Raw genomic sequence first — 19,853 nt, forward strand, 5'->3', positions numbered from 1 at the left:
ATGCTTCATAATAGACAAAATCTTGAGTCCTTAAAGTAGGATGAATTTGTAGGAAAGACATGGATGACTAGATGAGACTGGAAGTATTGGTTATGGCTGCGCTGTCACTTAGGTGAATGCCATTGTGTGTAGCACTGAGCCTTCCTCTAGAGTTCAGTGTTCTGAGCTACATATGAGGACTTTTATCTAGACGATTTGTAAAGTATTTTCTAGCTTTAATATCTGGAAATCTATAATTCTTTCAGTTTGTTATTAGTGCCCAAGGAATAATTCTTTTCAGGGCAAATGATCTTTTTTTGTATATCAGCTCCTTCTCTGTATTACTTCTTTTGAAAGAAACATTCAAAGAGCAAATGGTAATTCCTATGGAAATAGTATATATTTTTGTAAGTAATAATTTTTACTTTTGTCAGCTATGTTATGAGTCTAAGCATTTGAAATATTGCAAAATAAATGATCAGATTCCTTAGTAAAAATCAGATTTACATGGAACTCACTTATCAAGGTTTAATTTGTGTACTTTTGAAGGGAAACAGGAATTCAGAGTTGTTTCTAGAGGGAGGGAGAAAGTAAACTTAAACTTGATGGAGTCCTTAACAGGAGAATATGTTTGTAGTTTTGCATTCCAAAGCATTTATTTATGTAGATCATTACTTGTTAGGTTTCAAGTGTTGCTATAAAATTGAATTATATTTTCTAATGATTCTGACTTGCTCCTGTTTCAGGAACATTTACAGTTCAGTTTTATGATGGAGTAATTCGTTGTTTAAAAAGAATGCACATTAAAGCCATGCCCGAGGATGCTAAGGGGCAGGTAAGAATGTTCAGTATTCCTGGCTACCCAAAGGGATATCTTCTTGAACAATGATTGATCAAAATATATTTATACATAGATATATTTTTATATGAACTAATTGTAGGGTTATGTGCTGATAGCCCCAAATAGCAGCAAGAAAAAGGAGCTTAGACTGTAAAAAAAATTATACACTTGATTTTTGCTTCTTTGGTTTTAGACCTGCTAAAGTTATAGGTCACTAGTTTCTGTTCCAGGTGAAATCCCAGCATCCACTAAGCTGGTGTTGTCCTATCGACCCAGCTGGATCGTGTAACCAGTCTATGGGAAGTGAGGTAAGTGCCTTTTTAAAAAAAATTTTGTTTTGTTTTTCCTGGTATATAATGTCATTTAGAAAGTTAAAAAATTTTTAATATAAAATTTTACATTGAGTTCTTATCTTCTTCTTTCCTTCTGCAAATCATAGTCATTCATTTTCCTTTAAAAGGCGCTTACCTGACACTCTGTAGGCTGTTTCAGGTAGGGCTTCTGAGTCATATGGTGGAAGCAGTGTATTGTATGCTTTGTCACTGCTCAAAGCAAGAATGGACGGTAAGCATTGGAAGGAGAATCTTGGGTGGAGGTAAAACCACAATTCCATTTGTTGGCTGTGTTTTCTGAAATACTGGAAAGAAAGGTGCCATTAGAAATTTAAAATATTTTCCTTTATATTTCTGCTGTTATTTGGGATTTTCAGCACCTGGACCTACAATTATTTTTAAGAAATTGAAAGTAGTCTGTGAAAATGTCTAATATGGAAATATGCTGCATATTTGTTCCAACCATGCAGTGAAAACTGTCATTCTGAAATGTGTTGAAATTACCTGGTCAACTTCAGTCAAGTGTAAATGTTTAATGCTCTAGAAATGTATATCCAACACATTAAAAAAATTATGAAGAAACATGTGCGATTGTTTTGAATTACCTGGTTTTCAAAAATTTAATTATGAAATGATTAGCAAGCAGATTTCCTCTAATTAACATGTAAATGCAATTTAAAATGAAAATCCTTTTGATCAGGAAGTGGCTTTGTGTGTTCCCACATGTATACATAAATAAAGTGTTCTTTTAAGCATTCAGTGGTGTGATTTCTTGGTTACTACATAGATTGATTAAAATGTTGGGAACATTGTTTAATATATACCTGCTTAAACAAAAGTCTCAATTTTTTTTTTTTTTTGCTTTAAAACAATTATTTTGTTATTCTGGTTGATCAGATGCTCATGAAATGACATCAGTATTATTGCCTTAAAACTTTCTTTTTTTGGGCCGGGCGCGGTGGCTCACGCCTGTAATTCCAGCACTTTGGGAGGCCGAGGCGGGTGGATCACGAGGTCAAGGGATCGAGACCATCCTGGTCAACATAGTGAAACCCCATCTCTACTAAAAATACAAAAAAATAGCTTGGCATGGTGGTGCGTGCCTGTAATCCCAGCTACTCAGGAGGCTGAGGCAGGAGAATTGCCTGAACCCAGGAGGTGGAGGTTGCGGTGAGCCGAGATCATGCCATTGCACTACAACCTGGGTAACGAGCGAAACTCCGTCTCAAAAAAAAAAAAAAAAACTTTCTTTTTTTAAAGTGGGACACTGAGCCAATTGGTTTGTCATAAAATTACAGGTTGTAAAAATTAAATTTATTGGATATTATGGATGTTTGTTTTTAATAAGTAGTGATTCCTTAGACACACTATGAGGTATTATAACATTAAGATCAGTGCCAAGATAGAAAACTACTGAAATAATATTTAGATAGTAGTATATTTCTTTTAATTTTTCATTTTTTCTTTATAATTCTTAATTACAACAACATTAACAATATTTGTAGCATTGCGTTTTATAAATGACTCCCATTTTATGAGTTGCTTTTTCCTAGCAAGCTTTTGACTTGCCTTCATTAAGGAAATATGCCAAATCAGGTGTTATTTGGCCAAAGCTAAGGGGTGGCCTATCTTGCTATCTTCTAGATTTTGAGTACATTGAGAATTTCTTTATAGTTTTTAAATTGAGCTAGCAAAGAATAGTGCATCAAATTAATGCACTCTGGAAATGCTCTTTCTTAAACTTTCTGTAGAACCTGTATAAAATGTGACATTAATAACACTTTTATATGTGCAAACCTCTAGATTAATTAAACTCTTAAGCCTAAATAAGTCTTAATGCTGTTGTTTTTTACTTTGAACTAGTTGGTTAATGCTGGACAAACTGCTGCTTGCATTATTAAGAGGTTAGCTTGAGCACCTTAAGGAGCTTTTAATATTACAGTGAATACGATATAGTCCTTCTAACACGGTGTCTGTAGACATTTTTCTCACTGAATAATGGTAGACACATTAACAGCCCAAAATAAGATCCCCTCTTTTCTTCTTCCATATAATTTTGTGTGGAATGGTAGTGTTGATACATAAATAGCTATGAAACTGACATACATCATAGGATGAGGATTGATTCCTTCATCTTATGAGATACTTTCTTGTTCTTTTCTACCCTAATAAGAGCAGTAGTAATTACAGGGTGAGAGATTGAGCCATTATATTTTTAATATAGAGGCTTGTAACAGAAGTATTTGCTTTTTCTCTCGATTTTTTTTTTCCTGAGGGTGTGCTGATGCAGAATTTATGTTGTAATTCACAAGTGTTAACGGTTGGCTCATAGGTCCTTTGCTATTAATATTTATAACACATTTTTTTCTGTATTGTTTCATTGGAGTCTTTTAGTAGATCCTTTGACATAGATATGGCTAATATTTCTGTTTCACATTTGAAGAATTCAGATGTTGGAGGATTAAGTGACTGACTTAAAATTTTACTCAGTCATTCTGAGCAAAGTGATTCCTTTAACCCAGAGTTTCTGATTCCAAACACAGTGCCCTTTTTAGTGCAATACCTTTTTATCTACAAAGCTCTTGGAAACATATCATTATTAGTTATAGTTCATGAAAAGATCACACTTCAGTTATTTTTGACAATGAAGCTTTTCTGTAGAAGGAGTAAATTCGGTGTTTGATAGCAGAGTAGAGTGACTGTGGTTAATAAAACTGTATTATATTTGGGTGATGGACACCCTGAATACACTGACTTGATCACTGCTAGTTATACACATGTAACAGAATTTCACATGTATCCCATAAATTTGCATAAATAAACATGAAAGCAAACACAAAATAACATAAAAATAAAAGAGAAAAACAATGGGAGAGTTCTTTAATCACACAGCGACAGTGATTCCCATACAAGTCATATGATTAAAAAGCACTTTTAAAACACGTTTAAATTTTAAAAGATGTGGTATGATTCTCTTTTTAGTTTTCTCTTTATTAGAGGTAGAAAACAACTTGGGATGGAAACTGCTTCTGACGTTTTCCAGCAATTCTAACAAGTTAAAATTTTCCCCACAATGTGGAACCCAGAATTTAATGCTCTGCTCTTAATAGATCTGCAAACATATGATGTCTGTGGCATATCACACTTTACTTTCCTTTTGTTTGTCTGATTGTACGTACTCTTGTTTCTCTTCCATTTTGTTGATTGTTGTCTCTCAATCCTTTTTTTTTTCATTGATGGTGACTTCTTTTCTCATTGCTTAAATGTTAGTCTCAAAGCTCAATTTGGCCATACTGCTCTTAGCTACCCGTATTGCTCCTTGAATCTTCCATCCCTTTCACTTTTCTGTACACTTTTACTTTTTGTCTTTGTTTAATGTTTTTCCTTTTGCTTGGAGTAACCTTTTCCCCTTTGCCACTACCCCATCCCTAGCAAATTTCTACTTACCTTTTGGGTTTGGTTCATCTATCATTTTCCACTTGTCTTTCTCTTCAGTCAAAAATCAATCTTTTCTGTTCTCCTATAGTATTTTGTTTACTACTCTAGTACCTATCCTGTCACGTTGGCTTGTAGCTAATTTTATTTATCTGTGAATTCCTTATGGACAGGACCAGCATTTTAACGATTGCGGTCTCCTGAATTCTTAGCCTGTACCTGGCATATAGGACAGGGTATAATCTCAGCTACTCAAGGAGCTGAGGCAGGAGAATTACCTGAACCCAGGAGATAAAGGTTGTAGTGAGCTAGATCGTGCCACTGCACTCTAGCCTGGGTGACAGAGTGAGACTCTGTCTCAGGAAAAAAAAAAAAAAAAAGAAATTGGTGATTTAATGTGTTTAGTGCAATCACATGATGTTTTCAGTTAATTTCAATCATGAGCGAGAGTTAGAAATACAGATTTTTTAAAATGGCTTTTATTTTCACCATATATTTTTAAGGCAGTGTTAACCTACATTGTTCATTGCTTAATTTTGTTTACCTGTTTTGCTTATATTAATGTAAACCATGAGTTACATTCATTTGATGTTGTGAAATTTTTAGTTGCTTGGACTAGGGATTTAATGTATTTTGAGGGAATCTGAATTAGTAGTCTATTTGACACAGCTTAGTGGCCTCAGCAGATTGACTCTGCAGAGATATTTATATTTGTTTTAAAAACAACATTTTGCTTGTGAAAATATTAAAATGTTAGGACCACTGTATGCTTGTTTACATCTTTTTATATTTTTTATAATAAGCATTTTTAGTTAAAAATATAATAGTAAAATATATTTAGCAACAAACTAAATTAACACAGGAAAAATAAATACTTGCATCTCAGAAGAGTGGTACCAAACAGAGACCTAGGATGTTGTATAGGAAGAGAAATTAATGTGGAGTTCTGCTTTACCTTGGTCGGTGGAGCTCTTTTCTTCTTCATCAGTATTATTAAGCTGTTGTGATGAATTGCTATCTGAATTTCAGTAGCTTTAGAAAATAATAAAAGGCGCACCTTTCTTGATTTCTATGAGATTGTAATTTGCATGGTACCTTTGTCCTAATAAGGTATAGTAATTTTGGTAGGTGAGAGTACACTATTTTTAATCTTTTTAGACTATTCAAGATAGCATTTTTCTCTTCTTTTCTAGTCCTTTGTATTATGGAAAAGTGATGGAATGCAACATTTAAGCCCTAAAATACTAAGGTAGAATGTCATGTAGTATTCCTTATCTGCCATAGGTTTCCTCTGCTATTTTATGAGAGGTTATACAATCTAACCATTTGATTATTAAATTTGATAACCTACCATGTTGATGAGCTATCATGTAAATATTGTTATCTCTGTGTTTGTGTGGTTACATGTGAAAGTAGCTTTGAAAATGTGACACGTTTTTATAAGTGTAATTACATTTTAATTCATGTTTAATACTTAACGTTTTGTGTTTTTCCTTTGGAGGATTGGATAGCTTTAGTCAAAGCAGCTGCTGCAGCTGCAGCCAAGAACAAAACAGGGAGTAAACCCCGAACCAGCGCCAACAGCAATAAAGATAAGGATAAAGATGAGAGAAAGTGGTTTAAAGTACCTTCAAAGAAGGAAGAAACTTCAACTTGCATAGCCACACCAGACGTAGAGAAGAAGGAAGATCTGCCTACATCTAGTGAAACATTTGGTACAAAATACATTCTTAATGTTAATTCTTTATGACACTGGTAAACTCATTAGTGAACAAGTCAAATCCCTTGGCTTCCTTTGATTTTGAATATATAATTAAATTTTTAGGCTTTTTTCCCTAGTAAAGTATAATGGCTAACTTTTTTAGCATCTTGCAGATAGACCTGAAAATTAATAGTGTAGTATGGGTTACTTGATGCTGGATGCCCTCAGCATTCTTGAATAGAAATAGGTTGAGATTTTGATTTGTAACTTCTTGGTAGCAGATTTTTGTTTGAGATTTTTTCTTTTATGTTTTTTCTTCAACCTTTAAATGCTTCTATGTATGTTTCAATATGTAATATGGAAAAAGCAGTAAGTCATTTTCTTCCTGCTTTTCTTTAAGAATAACTGCTTTAGTAGTCTTTTTATTCTAATATATTAATCTGGAGGGATTTGTGGTTTTCAAAGATCTTTATCAAGAAGTAGATTAAACTAATGTGCAAAGTATTGTTACTGTTTTGCTATTAAAAAATCATGTGTTTTAATTTTGGATTCTAGATAAACTCTCATATATGTGTTCTATTAAAAGTAGGACTTCATGTAGAGAACGTTCCAAAGATGATCTTTCCACAGCCAGAGAGCACATTATCAAACAAGAGGAAAAATAATCAAGGCAACTCATTTCAGGCAAAGAGAGCTCGCCTTAACAAGATTACTGGTAAACGACAATGATTTTTTTTGCGGGGGGGCGGAAATGGAATGTTTTTAATTTCAGAGTAATTTGTTTTTAATAAAGTAAAATGCATCTTTTGGTTTAGTATCATGGACCATGTTAATAACAAAGACAAGGTCAATGTCTTTCAAGGTCAATGTCTTTCAACACTGTCAGCTTTTTCTGATGTAAAATGTGAAAAATATCACATATCTTCTACCTACCTCACAGGGATGTTGTGAGGGTTGATAAGGACAAATACTACAAAGCTCAGTCATTTTTAAATTATATTGGTGGTAGTAGTAGTTTCTAGAAGAATTCTTACTTTGTCAACTTAAGGTAACAGAGTGCTTGAGGTTCTAAATTTTTTCATACATTCTTATAATTAACCAGTTTTATTTAAGGAGGGTACCATATATAGTTGGAAAATGACTTATATTTATTTCCTGAATCTGTTAATTTCTGAATTTTTGATATAAAAGTATTTTTATAAGTTTTTTTTTTTTTTTTTTTTAAATTTCTATTCTTCAGGTTAGTCTCTAGAATCTGGGCTTATTTCCATATGCTTTCCTGTAGTTTAGGAAATAGCAGTGTTAGGCTATTAGAAAATTTTAGCCTAGTTAGTGTTCATGGAAGAGGGGATTGAGGAATTAGAATTGGGGCCAGTCATACTGCATCCTGCCATGTCCATGGTCTGTTCAGCCTAGGGATTCTAGTCTTCAAAAGAAATAGTGAACATATTTACTTTTTCTGAGTATATGTTAAAAGTAGAGTTTAAATATCTTCATGATTTAGTCATATGTTCTTATTATAAGGACATACCTTTTTTTAGTGCCTTTGGCCTAATAAAGCTGTGTAAACCTTTGTTGGCATTCATTTAAACTTGAAGAAACTTGATTTCATGGTCAGATTTTAGGAATAAATGTAAACTAAACATTTTGACCATTTTCTGAGGAGAGGAAGCCAACTGAAAGATGACTCTGGAGCTGAGGGTTGTTTAGACCAACCATTTTATTTATATTTTTCGTCTAAGTGATAATAATTGGTTTCAGCAGGTGAGAATATTTAGTCTCTTTCCATTTGTATATATTATTTTCATGCCTGTCTCTGATAAAGGATATATTTGGCTCCAGAACAGGAAATATTTTAAATCAGTTAACCTGTTACACATTTTCCTTGTAAACTATTAACCTTGGAGAAAGCCACATGTTCTCTAAGTGATCGTTCTTATGGCATGAGACTTCAGTTTTGCCTTAAAATGTGGAACCCACTGCTATGTACTGGGCAGAAGTGGAATAGTATTTCTAACTCCTGTGATGCAAAGATTGAAACAGCACTATTGGAGGAGTCAAGATCAAAGAAGACGGAGGTGACACTGACAGGATACAGCTGCCAGCTTTCCAGCTTCATTTTTTTTCCCTTCAATTTGGATAATCTGCTTTTAATAGTTTCAGTCAATATAGTGTTACATATGCCTTACTGGGAGATTCAAGCTCAACGTTTAAAGAAGTGAAAAAACCAAAAAGCCATAACAGAAAAACTCAGCTGAGCCCGCAATGGTGCATTATTTCTCCATGGCCTTGAAAAGACAGTAGGGAAGGGAAAAAAGTACCATTTTGCCATGTGCTTCAAGTTTAAAATACTGGTTGCTTAGTAACACCCTTTCCTTCCGTGGAGGGATTTTCTCTTCATTTTCCCTCAGGAGTCTCAAATGAATAGGTTATAGTTTGACAGCAGCAGCAAAGCATAAGATTTTATGAATGTGAAGCCATTATGATTTTTTCTTTTTATTTACTTAGAAAATCTAAGTGTGTTGTAATCTTTTTAATAGTTCATCTTTCTACATCTATTTCTGATTTCATGTTGCAACTATGTCATGCAAAAAGATGATAGATATTGTGAGATCGCCTTCAATAGTTGAAATTCAGGCTTGCCTTTTAACAGTAAATTCATTTATAGTTTATAAAGATAAATGAGAACTAATACAAAAAATAATTTTCCTATGGCATTATGGTATATTTTAAATTTATCAAGCTCATCTGTATGTGTCTTTTTGTCCTTTTACTACTGAGAGGATTGAGGCTGGGATCATGGCAGCCTGCTGTGATGTATTTCTCTCCTCTATTTTTTTTTTTTTTTTTTTTAAAGAGTTCTAGCTTAAATAAGTGTACCAGCCATTGGAAAACTTTAAGTCATGTGTTTATCATTTTTTCAATTCACTTTGCCACATACATACCATGCGATGATTTTAAACTCGATTTCTGTATAGAGACTCATAAAAGGATGACTTTTTTTTAAAGATTCCAAATAGGTAGACATTGAAAATACAGTTGTATAGTATATGGGATGTGTATATATGTATATACATATATACACATATACCTATTTCACATATATACATGTTCCATATGCTGTACAATATATATACACACACACACACTTCCAGGTTCATATTTTTCATTATGTAATGTACCTTATTGATAGCTGTTATCATATATGACTAATATATACTGATTTGCAATAAACAATTTTACATAGAAAATTAGTAGTTTTGGAACAAAGTTGCAAACAAATTGAAAATGAGTAGACCTAAAACTGCAGATTGTCTAGGGAGTAAAGGAAAAAACATCAGCAGTTGGTGCTGCATGGTCTGTTTCTAATAGGTTCTAAGAGTGCCTGGAATTTCAGCCAGCTCAGGTGTGTTTCTGTAACTTAAGAATTTAAAAAATTTTTTAAATCCTGAAGTTTGAATTGACCGGTAGTATATTATTGATAATAATATCAAGAATATTTGATTCTTAGTCCCAGCAAGAGGACTGTGTTTTGAAATATCAGGATGAAAAGTAGACCACTAATTTAATCACTTCACTCTTTCTTTGTTCCCCTTTGCCATTCTAGGGAGCTCTAGCCTCTGTTCTACTTAGTCCTATTGGCAGGAAGAGACCAACTGTGTATTTTCTAGCTAATATAGAATACTGGAAAGTTGTGACTTTGTTGGTGGATGGAACTAATGACTATTTGATATTCTTCTTTTACCTAATTTCTAAATAATTTCTTGAAGCATCATAATGCATTCTTATGGGGCAATTTATCCCATAGGCGTATTCTTCTAGAAGAGGGCCTATTATTAATATATTGATAATTAATAGGTACTTGCTGATAATTTCCTTTCAATTAATTCTTCTCATTTTTCTCATTTTCTATGGATATTGCGTTTCTTCCTGGAATATTAGCAGGTCAACGTAATAGATTTTGGACTGCCTCTTAAGGCAGAAGTAGTCAGAATTCTCTCAAGTACCTATTTTATTATTTGTTCCATTTTGTTGTTTATATTTAATAGCTATTTTGTAAGTTGGTGTGTATGTAAAGCATAAAAAAGACTTTATTAATCATACTTGGGCTTTTAAATTCTCTGGATAACCAAGTATGCATTTTAAAATCTAATTTTAAGTAGGTTTTTCTTAAATCTCATTACTTTTTATGAACACATTACAGCACTTTATTTTTCCTTCTCAAACCATTAATGGAAATGGATTTTAATAAACTGGGTCTATAATTTCCTAATATAAATCTGTAGGTTATGGGTGAATTACTTTGTTTCTTTCAATACTTGTGGTACCCATTTTCAGTTTGTGATCTGTTTTCATCTATTGAGTATTAAAAACTATTTCTACCACCTCTATGAAAGGAAACAAAATAGAGTATGTATAATATGTTGAATAGCAAAATTTGTCCTGTTTGAATAGTCCTTAGAAATAGAACTTCTACTCAGTTTCCTGCAAAATAAGAACTTGATTTTCTAATTATTTTTATTTCAATAGTTTATTGATCCTTAAAAATATTAGCTGGAGAATAAAAACCTAGTGAGTGTGGCTTTAAATCTTAGACAAATATTCAGTACTGTGTCTTTTTCAGTAATGTAAAAATATGTTCAGAATATAATTAGAATTGAAACTGTTTTTGTAAAATTGTTTATATACAGTTGATATGGTATGAGACTGGAGCAAACTGTGTAGGTTTGGTTTTTTTTTAAATCTCAAATTGGGACAAATACCAGGGTTTTTTTTGTTGTTGTTGTTATTGTTGTTTTCTATTTATTTTTTAATCTAGAGACAGGGTCTTGCTATGTTGCCCATGCTGGTCTCAAACTCCTGGGCTCTCAAACTGCTACAATTACAGGCATGAGCCACTGCACCTGATCTTAGATACCAGTTTTAATACTAATCATAGATGTATCAAACTCATTGTCTTACACTTAGCCTTTTTTATTTTAAAGTATAATCTGAGTACTAGGTATTCACCTTCCAATAAAGGAAAGATACCTTTTGCCTAATTTGGAATTTGACTCAAGTACTACTTTAAGAATTTAATTTGTTTATTTATTTAGAAAAGTCTCACTCTGTCCCCCAGGATGGAGTGCAGTGGTGCCATCTCGGCTCACTGCAACCTCTACCTTCCAGGTTCAAGCGATTCTCGTGCCTCAGTCTCCTGAGTAACTGGGATTACAGGTGTGTGCCACCACACCCAACTAATTTTTGTATTTTTAGTAGAGATGGGGTTTAACCGTGTTGGCCAGACTGGTCTCGCACTCCTGACCTCGTATCCTTCTGCCTCAGCCTCTTAAAGTTCTGGGATTACAGGCATGAGCCGCTGTGCTGGGCCCAAGAATACAATTTTAATGTGTGAATTCCCACCTAGATCACTTCACTTCTTTAAGGTAGTAACCTGATAAAGTCAAGGCATGTTGCCTCATGGATAGCTCTATGTCATACCACATTTGATGGGGAACCATTTTTCTTCTATTAAACATATTGTGGACAGCTTCTGTAATGTATGTAGTATAATTGCTGTAGTCAGTTTACTATTAAGTTGTCAGTTGTTAAACATGCTTTTTTTGGAGCAAAGTCTTTATGTGGCCAACTTTGAAATGGCACAAATATGATTTTTGGTGGCCTTTTATGAGCAGGGTGGCCTTAAACAAAACTGAATACTTGTTCTAGGCTTATAAACTGGACTTCATTGAAGGTACCTGACAACTTTGAAATGACACAGAAATGGGTTTTATTTCAATAGTATTTTGGTGGCCTTAAACAAAACCAAATACGTTTTCTGGGCTTATAAACTGTACTTAATTGAAGGTACCTGACAGGCTTAGCAAGGAATTTTAACCTAAGTAAATGCCTATATTTTATTAAAGCAGAGTTTCGATGTTTTGGTAAATTAATAATACAGTTATATATTTAAATAAAATATATATTTTTCTTGTTTTAAGACAGAGTCTTGCTCTGTTGCCCCTGCTGGAGTTCAGTGGCACAATCTCGGCTCACTGCAACTTCTGCCCCCTGGATTTAAGTGATTCTCTTTCCTCAGCCTTTCAGGTAGCTTGGATTACAGGTGCCCCCCAGCACGCCTGGCTAATTTTTGTATTTTTGGTGGAGATGGGGTTTTACCATGTTGGCTAGGCCGGTCTTGAACTCCTGACCTCAAGTGATCCGCCCGCCTCAGCCTTCCTTGGTGCTGCGATTACATACATGAGCCACCACTTCTGGCCTATTCTGTTTTTTAAATTTGAGAATTGTGACATACATTGAAGAAAACTGGAACTTCTAAAAATTTTTGTCATTTATAGACAAAATGAGCTATAATACTAAGTTCAGATGTTCTAGGAAGGACTCATACTTTTATTCCCTTAGCATAAAATGGATCCATCTGTGTTTAAACTCTTATAAGAAGATAAGGTACAACTGGACACACATAAAGCTTAGATTGAAAGGATCTAAGTGAACTTAAGAATTGGTAGCTTTTTTAGCTAGTAAAACAACAGAAAATCATATTTTATGTTCTAGATGTTTGGAAGGGTTTCATCTGTCTTAACTCTGTTTTTATAGTTGTGTAGACAAAACCTGTATTATAATTATTAGCAACCTGAGCGGTCTTAATATGGACATTAAGACATAGAATTTTAACTTTTTACAGAATATATGTGTGCATTTGTGTGTTTTCAGTGATTTCATTGAGTAACATTAAACAAAAACCCACACAACTATGTAAGCAACTCTTCAGTCCTGATTCAGTCCCTTGGCTTATTATTAAGCATATTCGTAGTTTTGAAAAGAAAACCTTTGAAACTATTTACATCCTATATATTAAAAAGTATAGGAAGTTTCAGCTGCTAAGATTTTTCAAAAGTTAATTAGGGTGTAAATCAGTATTTTTTTTTTTTCTAATAAGCAATTTCTGTGCGATTTTTCTCAAGGTTTGTTGGCATCCAAAGCTGTTGGGGTGGATGGTGCTGAAAAAAAGGAAGACTACAATGAAACAGCTCCAATGCTGGAGCAGGTATGAAATGGTAGCATTTGATTTTTTTCCAAGGTTCCCACTGGAATGATGACGGAGCTCTAGTATCTACGTAATTGAAATTCCCCTTTTGATCAGATATGGGAATAGGAAGCTAATTAATTGATGATATATTTTTAATTCTGCCTTCTCCAAGATATACAGATAACTACAGACTTCATTAGTGTTTGATTTCAGTAGACTGGCATTAAAGCCTTTGTCTCCAAAATTTGAAGGTCTGGAGACAGGCATCCCAGGGTATAAGCTTCCAGCTGGATCACCTTTAACTAGCTTACAAAAAGACCCTTACACAAATACTTTTCATTTGTGAGTTAAAACAGGGTTTTTTGACATCTAATAAAGCTTCTTTTGTAAGAAGTTTCTTTTATATTGTAACAATTGGTGTTGTTAGATTGACTATGTGTTTTATGAATTGATCAATGAGCCATACATTTTTGCTAGGATGTATATTTTAATAACTACAAAAAAAGAGAGTTTAAAAAACTATTAAGGGTCTGTCTTTAAACCACCTAATAGAGGAATTTAAAAGTGAAGGTTGCAGTTGCTAGATTTTGCCTTGGCTACCTTCAGATTCCCACAATACTTGTACATAATGAACTGTGCATGCTTTTACATTCTCTAAGGGCTTAACTTCTTAGGCACTGTAAGACTATAAGAACACAGTAATAGCCATAACTGGATTTCCTTGGTTCTCCTGTTTTAAAATCTGAGCCTTAACGTAGTTTTAATATATCCTTTTTGTATTACTTTTCTTTATTAGTAACCTAATAAAGAAGACTTTAGAATGAGTATCTTTTGCTCTCCTCTAGATGCGTTTAAAAAAATATTCCAAATTTAATTGATATTGTATTGAGTTTTTCAGGGTTATTTTAGGCCTGATTTGATAACAGTGCGTTGTTTTGGTGCCTCCATTAATGTTGTATGAAATCAATGGGTCTTTTAAATTGATTAATATGTCATTGAATCATATATTCTGATTTTCTGTGATCATCAAACGGTTAAGTCTTTGCCGTTATTGTCAATATATCAACCAAATTTTAAATAACTTTTTTTTACTGTGTATTACTATATTCAACGTCCCAGTTATACAGTATTTTGTATTTTCACCACTGTTTATGGTATTCTCAGAGTGCGATAAATCAGGGACTTGGGTAATAAAATGTTTCTGGAAAATTCATTACAATGTCAATCTTTGATTATGCACAATCCTGCTGAGGTGAATGTGATTGTGAAAAGTACTTATTAAATGTGGGAGTTAGTGTAGAGGGCAGTACCCACTTTAGAGAGAAGTATAGAAAAGCACGCTTTGAAATTTAATTTCTAAAAAGAAAGGAAAATTGTGTAACTCGGCTGTTTCTCTTTTCATAATTAAAAAATTTTGAGAGTCCTTGCCAGTTTTGTAACAAAGAGACCAACAACCATTATTGAAAACCTTGTAAATTATTTTAGATTTTAAGGAAAACCATGCCATTCCCTCATTTTCTATTTGTCATTCAAGTTGATTTCAATGTGAAAATGTTTTGTAACCAAACATATTTTTATCCTATGTGTTAGCCTTGCTTCATAGTTAAAAAGCCGAGTTATAAAGCTCTTAATTACATCTCAATTGGTATCAGCAATAGACCTAAAGAAGAGGTATCGATTGTTACTAACCTCTGTTTCCTAATGAGTTAAAGTAATGTCACTCATGACATAGATTGATAACAGGCCTGTAGTCAAAACTTACTGTGCTAATGGACTTATTTATATTTTTTAAAAATTCAAACTCTGTGGTCTTGAACCCCAATTCTTAGCTTATTAATTATAGATTATTTAATTGTATTAGGGATATGTCATGTTATATTTACTTTTGGATAAAACTTGCATTAGATGCATAATAATTCAGTAAGTTTTAAAAACAATGTTAATTTTTCCTTGTTTAGAAGTTAAGCACCTTATCAAGATATTAATTTAAGTTTTAAAACCTTGTTTTATAACTTTGTAACTTGAGAGTAATGGATGCTGTAGTGATGTCTTTCACATATGTGAAGATGAACAATAAAATTGTTTATTTACAAGTAATGGCTCTAATTACTTTTCTGGCAACACCTTTTATGATAAGGTTAGGAATACTATCTGTTTATGGAGTACCTTTTCAAATAATTAACCTGCACTTAAACACATTTGTAATGAGTAAATTCAATACTAGAAATGACAACTGAATGAATGGGACACTTGACACCAGGCCTTTTATGTGGTTTGCCCAACATGCTGTCTGTAGAGCTTTCAGGGTGCTCTACTTAATACCAAATATGCACTTTTTTTCCCTAACCAAAATTTGACTTGTATCAGTGGGAACAGAATTGTTTATTTATATGGTCCCTAGAAAATGATCTTTCATACTCCAGAGAACTGCAGACCGTAGACCTGATAGGTATTCTCCAAAAGATACAGAAGTAAAAAGATATCTTGGGGACAAGCATGTTGTTTATAGTGCTAGCAGTTTCACTCTTTTATAAAGGCCTATGGTAGAAGAGATTTTCAAAAAATGTGTATTACATATTTTGCTCTCAGATAAGTGTATCAGAAAGAGAGGCATTTCAGCACCATAGTTTGCAAATCCATCCAGTGTAGCTATTTTCTCTTGTTTTGAAAAATGGATACATTCACACATATTTTAACATATGTAGGAAATTTTACAGCCAAATGAATAAAAATACTCTTTTATGAAAGAACTGACAAAGTTCTAATTTTTTTTTAAAAGTATCAGTTGGCAGGAAGAAGGTAAAAACTCTCATCTAAGAATGCGACGTATTTTGTTTTTAAATCCAATGTTTTTAACTTACACTTTATCTCTTTGGTTTTTTTTGTTGCTTGTTTTGTATTGTTTTTAGTCTTTTAACTCTGTATTGCTGGTGGCTCTGATTTCATGATGCATTGTGCTTATGAACTCTAGCTTTCAGCACTAAAAGGAGTTAAAGATAATGTTTTGTTAATTTGGTCATTGTTTTCCTGTTCAGAGCTTTCTTTAAAGGGAAACTGTCTACTTAGACCTCCACATTCAACTTAATAAAATAAATGATTTTTTAAGAAAACATCTAAAGTTGAAAGCTTAAATGTATTCCTCTAGTCCTTGAAAACATGAAAATGTTGTTTGTTTATCGAATTATTGTCACTGGCAATTATGGTTCCTAAAGGGGTGTATTTCTGTTTAATACTGAAAATATTTGTCCTATAACATTTTATATTCTAAAAATATTTTGAGTAATATATTTTAAAAAGTGAATTTAGATTGAAAGTTGACAGCATTCCTTTAAAGATAGCCTATTCAACTTTTAGTTAATAATTTGTGGGGTTCTTTTTGGTTTTTCATTTGTAATAGAAATGTTATATGTTGCTTAACAATGTTTCTGGATACTAAAGTTGCTTAACAATCAAAATAGAATACAAGAACAAAAATGAAGAAGCCAAAATAAAAATATCAATTTTTTATTATTTATTCAGGCGATTTCACCTAAACCTCAAAGTCAGAAAAAAAATGAAGCTGACATTAGCAGTTCTGCCAACACTCAGAAACCTGCACTGTTATCCTCAACTTTGTCTTCAGGGAAGGCTCGCAGCAAGAAATGCAAACATGAATCTGGAGATTCTTCTGGGTGTATAAAACCCCCTAAATCACCACTTTCCCCAGAATTAATACAAGTCGAGGATTTGACGCTTGTATCTCAGCTTTCTTCTTCAGTGATAAATAAAACTAGTGAGCACAGATTTTTAAAAAATAGTTTTTTATCCTATAAGATACATTAAAAACAGTTTGATTGTAGTTATATTGTATTTTTATGAAGTTGCTTTTTTAAAAACTCAAACTTAAGTGGATATGATAGGAAAGGCTTGAAACTATTTCAGGGGCAAAAACCATAGACATTTCTTACTGATTTATTGCTTAAAGACTACTGCTGGTTGAGATACCTTACCATTTAATAACACAGATTCTACTGTAGTTTGACTCTCCTCAACTAATAATCCAAGCATACTGAGAGGCCTGATTCATTACAAAAAAAAAAAAAAAAAAAAAAAGCAAGTTATGAAAAGACCGTGATAGCTATTTTTACTTAAGACTGTTCTTGTAGATTTTGTGTCCCCACTTGTCTATTACTTCCCTCCGCAATACATTCTATTCATTCTTATTATAGTATTTATAGTCTAGACTTCAGCTTAATCTTTTTAATGAAAGAAGAATGCCTCTGAAATTATATATTTTTGAAGATTTTACTGTTTCAGTACTACTAGTTTTTCAAGAGTTAACGCAGTCTTTTTCAAAATAACCTTTCAACGTGGGTGTATCTATCTATATAAATACGTATGTCTATATATCTACGTATATAAATAATACAAGATTTGTGTTGACCTAGCGTTTCCCAGGTTAGTTTAGTATTCTAAGTTGGAGACATAATAACAGTTATTTGAAAAGTCAGTAGGTAAATGATGCTTTTTTTTCCCTCTTTATGCAACAAGTGAAATACATGATCGGAGAATGAATATGACACGTTTCCTTATGAACTATTCCATATTGTGTCTTCCAGAGTAATCAGAGATGTTGACATTCAGAAGACTTTTATCAAACATTTAACCTATTTTCCTTCAGTGGCCATATTTTCTGCTGAATCATTTTTTCATTTTGATCAGGTTTTGCTTTTTTGTTTTGTTCTTTTTAATAAATAGGTAGAAAGAATGGGAACATAATTCATTTGTTTTCCTAATAGGCTTAATTTCATTTTGACATTTATCATGAAATAGCGTCAGTAGTAGTCACTGTAATGTCATATGACATTAATAAGCATTTTATTTTGGAAATTATCTTATTTTTTTTATAATCACAATATTATAGCAATTAAATTTTATTCTTTCATATTTTTAAATTATCACCATGTATTTTCATTTTGATTGTAAAATTACTCTTAAATACGCAAACATCAATCTCTTTAGACCACTTTTCCTCTTTCTAAATTAACATGAATATATTGGCATATATAATCTTGCCTATTCTTGTCAAATGTGTTTATATGCCATGTAGAAAGAAGATATATAAAAGTGTAAAAGACATTTTCAAATATATTATATTGCTAGGAGATGCCTAAATTACTCACCATGTTATTAAAAAACGTAAGTTACACAGTGTCATAATCTTAAAACTCCTCATTTGCTCACAATAATACACAAAGTTGTTTTTGTTTATTTTTTTTTTTAATGAATCAGGCCCAGACATGTTTGTAAAACTCCATTTGGGGGGTGATAATGGGATAAAATTATTTACATTAGTGTAAAGTAAAGCACTAACTCTATAATGTTATATCATCTATGCCCCTGCCTTTTTTTCCCCTTAGAATTTCTAGATTTGCAATGTAGCAAAAGGCATATATATAATTTTTTCTTTATATTTTGCTGTAAAGAGAGTATTTTCCTGAAGGAAAATGGCAGTTCACACAACGATCTGCAGTTAGAAAAATTAACTGTAGTCTGTCACTTGGGGAAGCTACTTGAAATTAATGTTCCATTTTATTTTCTTTTAGTTAGAGTATAGATTTTAGAATTTTTGATTGACTCATTTTGTGAATGAGGGCACAATTTTTGCCTTTGATACCTTTGGAACATGTCATTCCTTGTGGATATCTTATAACAACATCAGAGGGAAGAATATAAATCATTTTTCCCATTTATCTCCTTAAAAATTTTAAAATGATCCTGGTATGTATCTGCTTCGTGAACATTGAAGATCTTTTTCTAGGTCCTCCACAGCCTGTGAATCCCCCTAGACCTTTCAAGCATAGTGAGCGGAGAAGAAGATCGCAGCGTTTAGCCACCTTACCCATGCCTGATGATTCTGTAGAAAAGGTTTCTTCTCCCTCTCCAGCCACTGATGGGAAAGTATTCTCCATCAGTTCTCAAAATCAGCAAGAATCTTCAGTACCAGAGGGTAATGTATATTGATTTCCTATAGAACCAAACATAAAAGAAGATAAAGAAAAAAACTAAGAGATAGATTTTTAAAATATTAAGAAATTTCTGCTCTTTTATCTTCTGGAGTTAAAAGCACTTCTACAAATATTTATCAGATGCCTTCTTTGTGCCAGGCACTGTTTAACTTATGTAACACTTTAATTCACAGTGATAGTAACTGAGCCATTTTGTCTGTGTTAATATTATATTACACTCTTTATTTTGTGTAGTGCCTGATGTTGCACATTTGCCACTTGAGAAGCTGGGACCCTGTCTCCCTCTTGACTTAAGTCGTGGTTCAGAAGTTACAGCACCACTAGCTTCAGATTCCTCTTACCATAATGAATGTGCAAGGGCAGAAAAAGAGGATACACAGATGCTTCCAAATCCTTCTTCCAAAGCAATAGCTGATGGAAGAGGAGCTCCAGCAGCAGCAGGTAAAAGAAAAAAAATAAAAATAAAGGCTCTTATAAGTAGCTAGGCTTCAGTTGTTAGGTATAAATATTTTGAGGCTTAACTACA

The 19,853-nt window shown here is 32.9% G+C and overlaps 1 protein-coding gene across 18 annotated transcripts in view; it reads left to right on the forward strand.

The window, feature by feature from the left end:
* PHF20L1 (PHD finger protein 20 like 1) overlaps positions 1 to 19,853 on the forward strand; it is an 87,231-nt gene that overhangs the window by 30,559 nt on the left and 36,819 nt on the right. For 9 of the 18 annotated variants that reach the window (XR_012514187.1, XM_074387150.1, XM_074387162.1 and 6 more), the window contains 8 exons: positions 726 to 814; positions 1,039 to 1,128; positions 6,089 to 6,302; positions 6,876 to 7,004; positions 13,255 to 13,337; positions 16,839 to 17,091; positions 19,120 to 19,308; positions 19,562 to 19,768. Coding sequence is in view for 17 of the 18 variants with exons in the window: in XM_074387150.1 (XP_074243251.1) it covers positions 726 to 814; positions 1,039 to 1,128; positions 6,089 to 6,302; positions 6,876 to 7,004; positions 13,255 to 13,337; positions 16,839 to 17,091; positions 19,120 to 19,308; positions 19,562 to 19,768 (1,254 nt within the window). In the remaining variant the exon portion in view is untranslated. Of the gene's footprint in view, positions 1 to 725; positions 815 to 1,038; positions 1,129 to 6,088; positions 6,303 to 6,875; positions 7,005 to 13,254; positions 15,417 to 16,838; positions 17,092 to 19,119; positions 19,309 to 19,561; positions 19,769 to 19,853 lie in introns of those variants that run through there. The other 9 variants (XM_074387152.1, XM_074387153.1, XM_074387154.1 and 6 more) reach the window with 6 other exon arrangements.

This window comes from Saimiri boliviensis, chromosome 15 (assembly GCF_048565385.1).
Source record: "Saimiri boliviensis isolate mSaiBol1 chromosome 15, mSaiBol1.pri, whole genome shotgun sequence".
Classification (NCBI taxonomy): Eukaryota; Metazoa; Chordata; class Mammalia; order Primates; family Cebidae; genus Saimiri; species Saimiri boliviensis.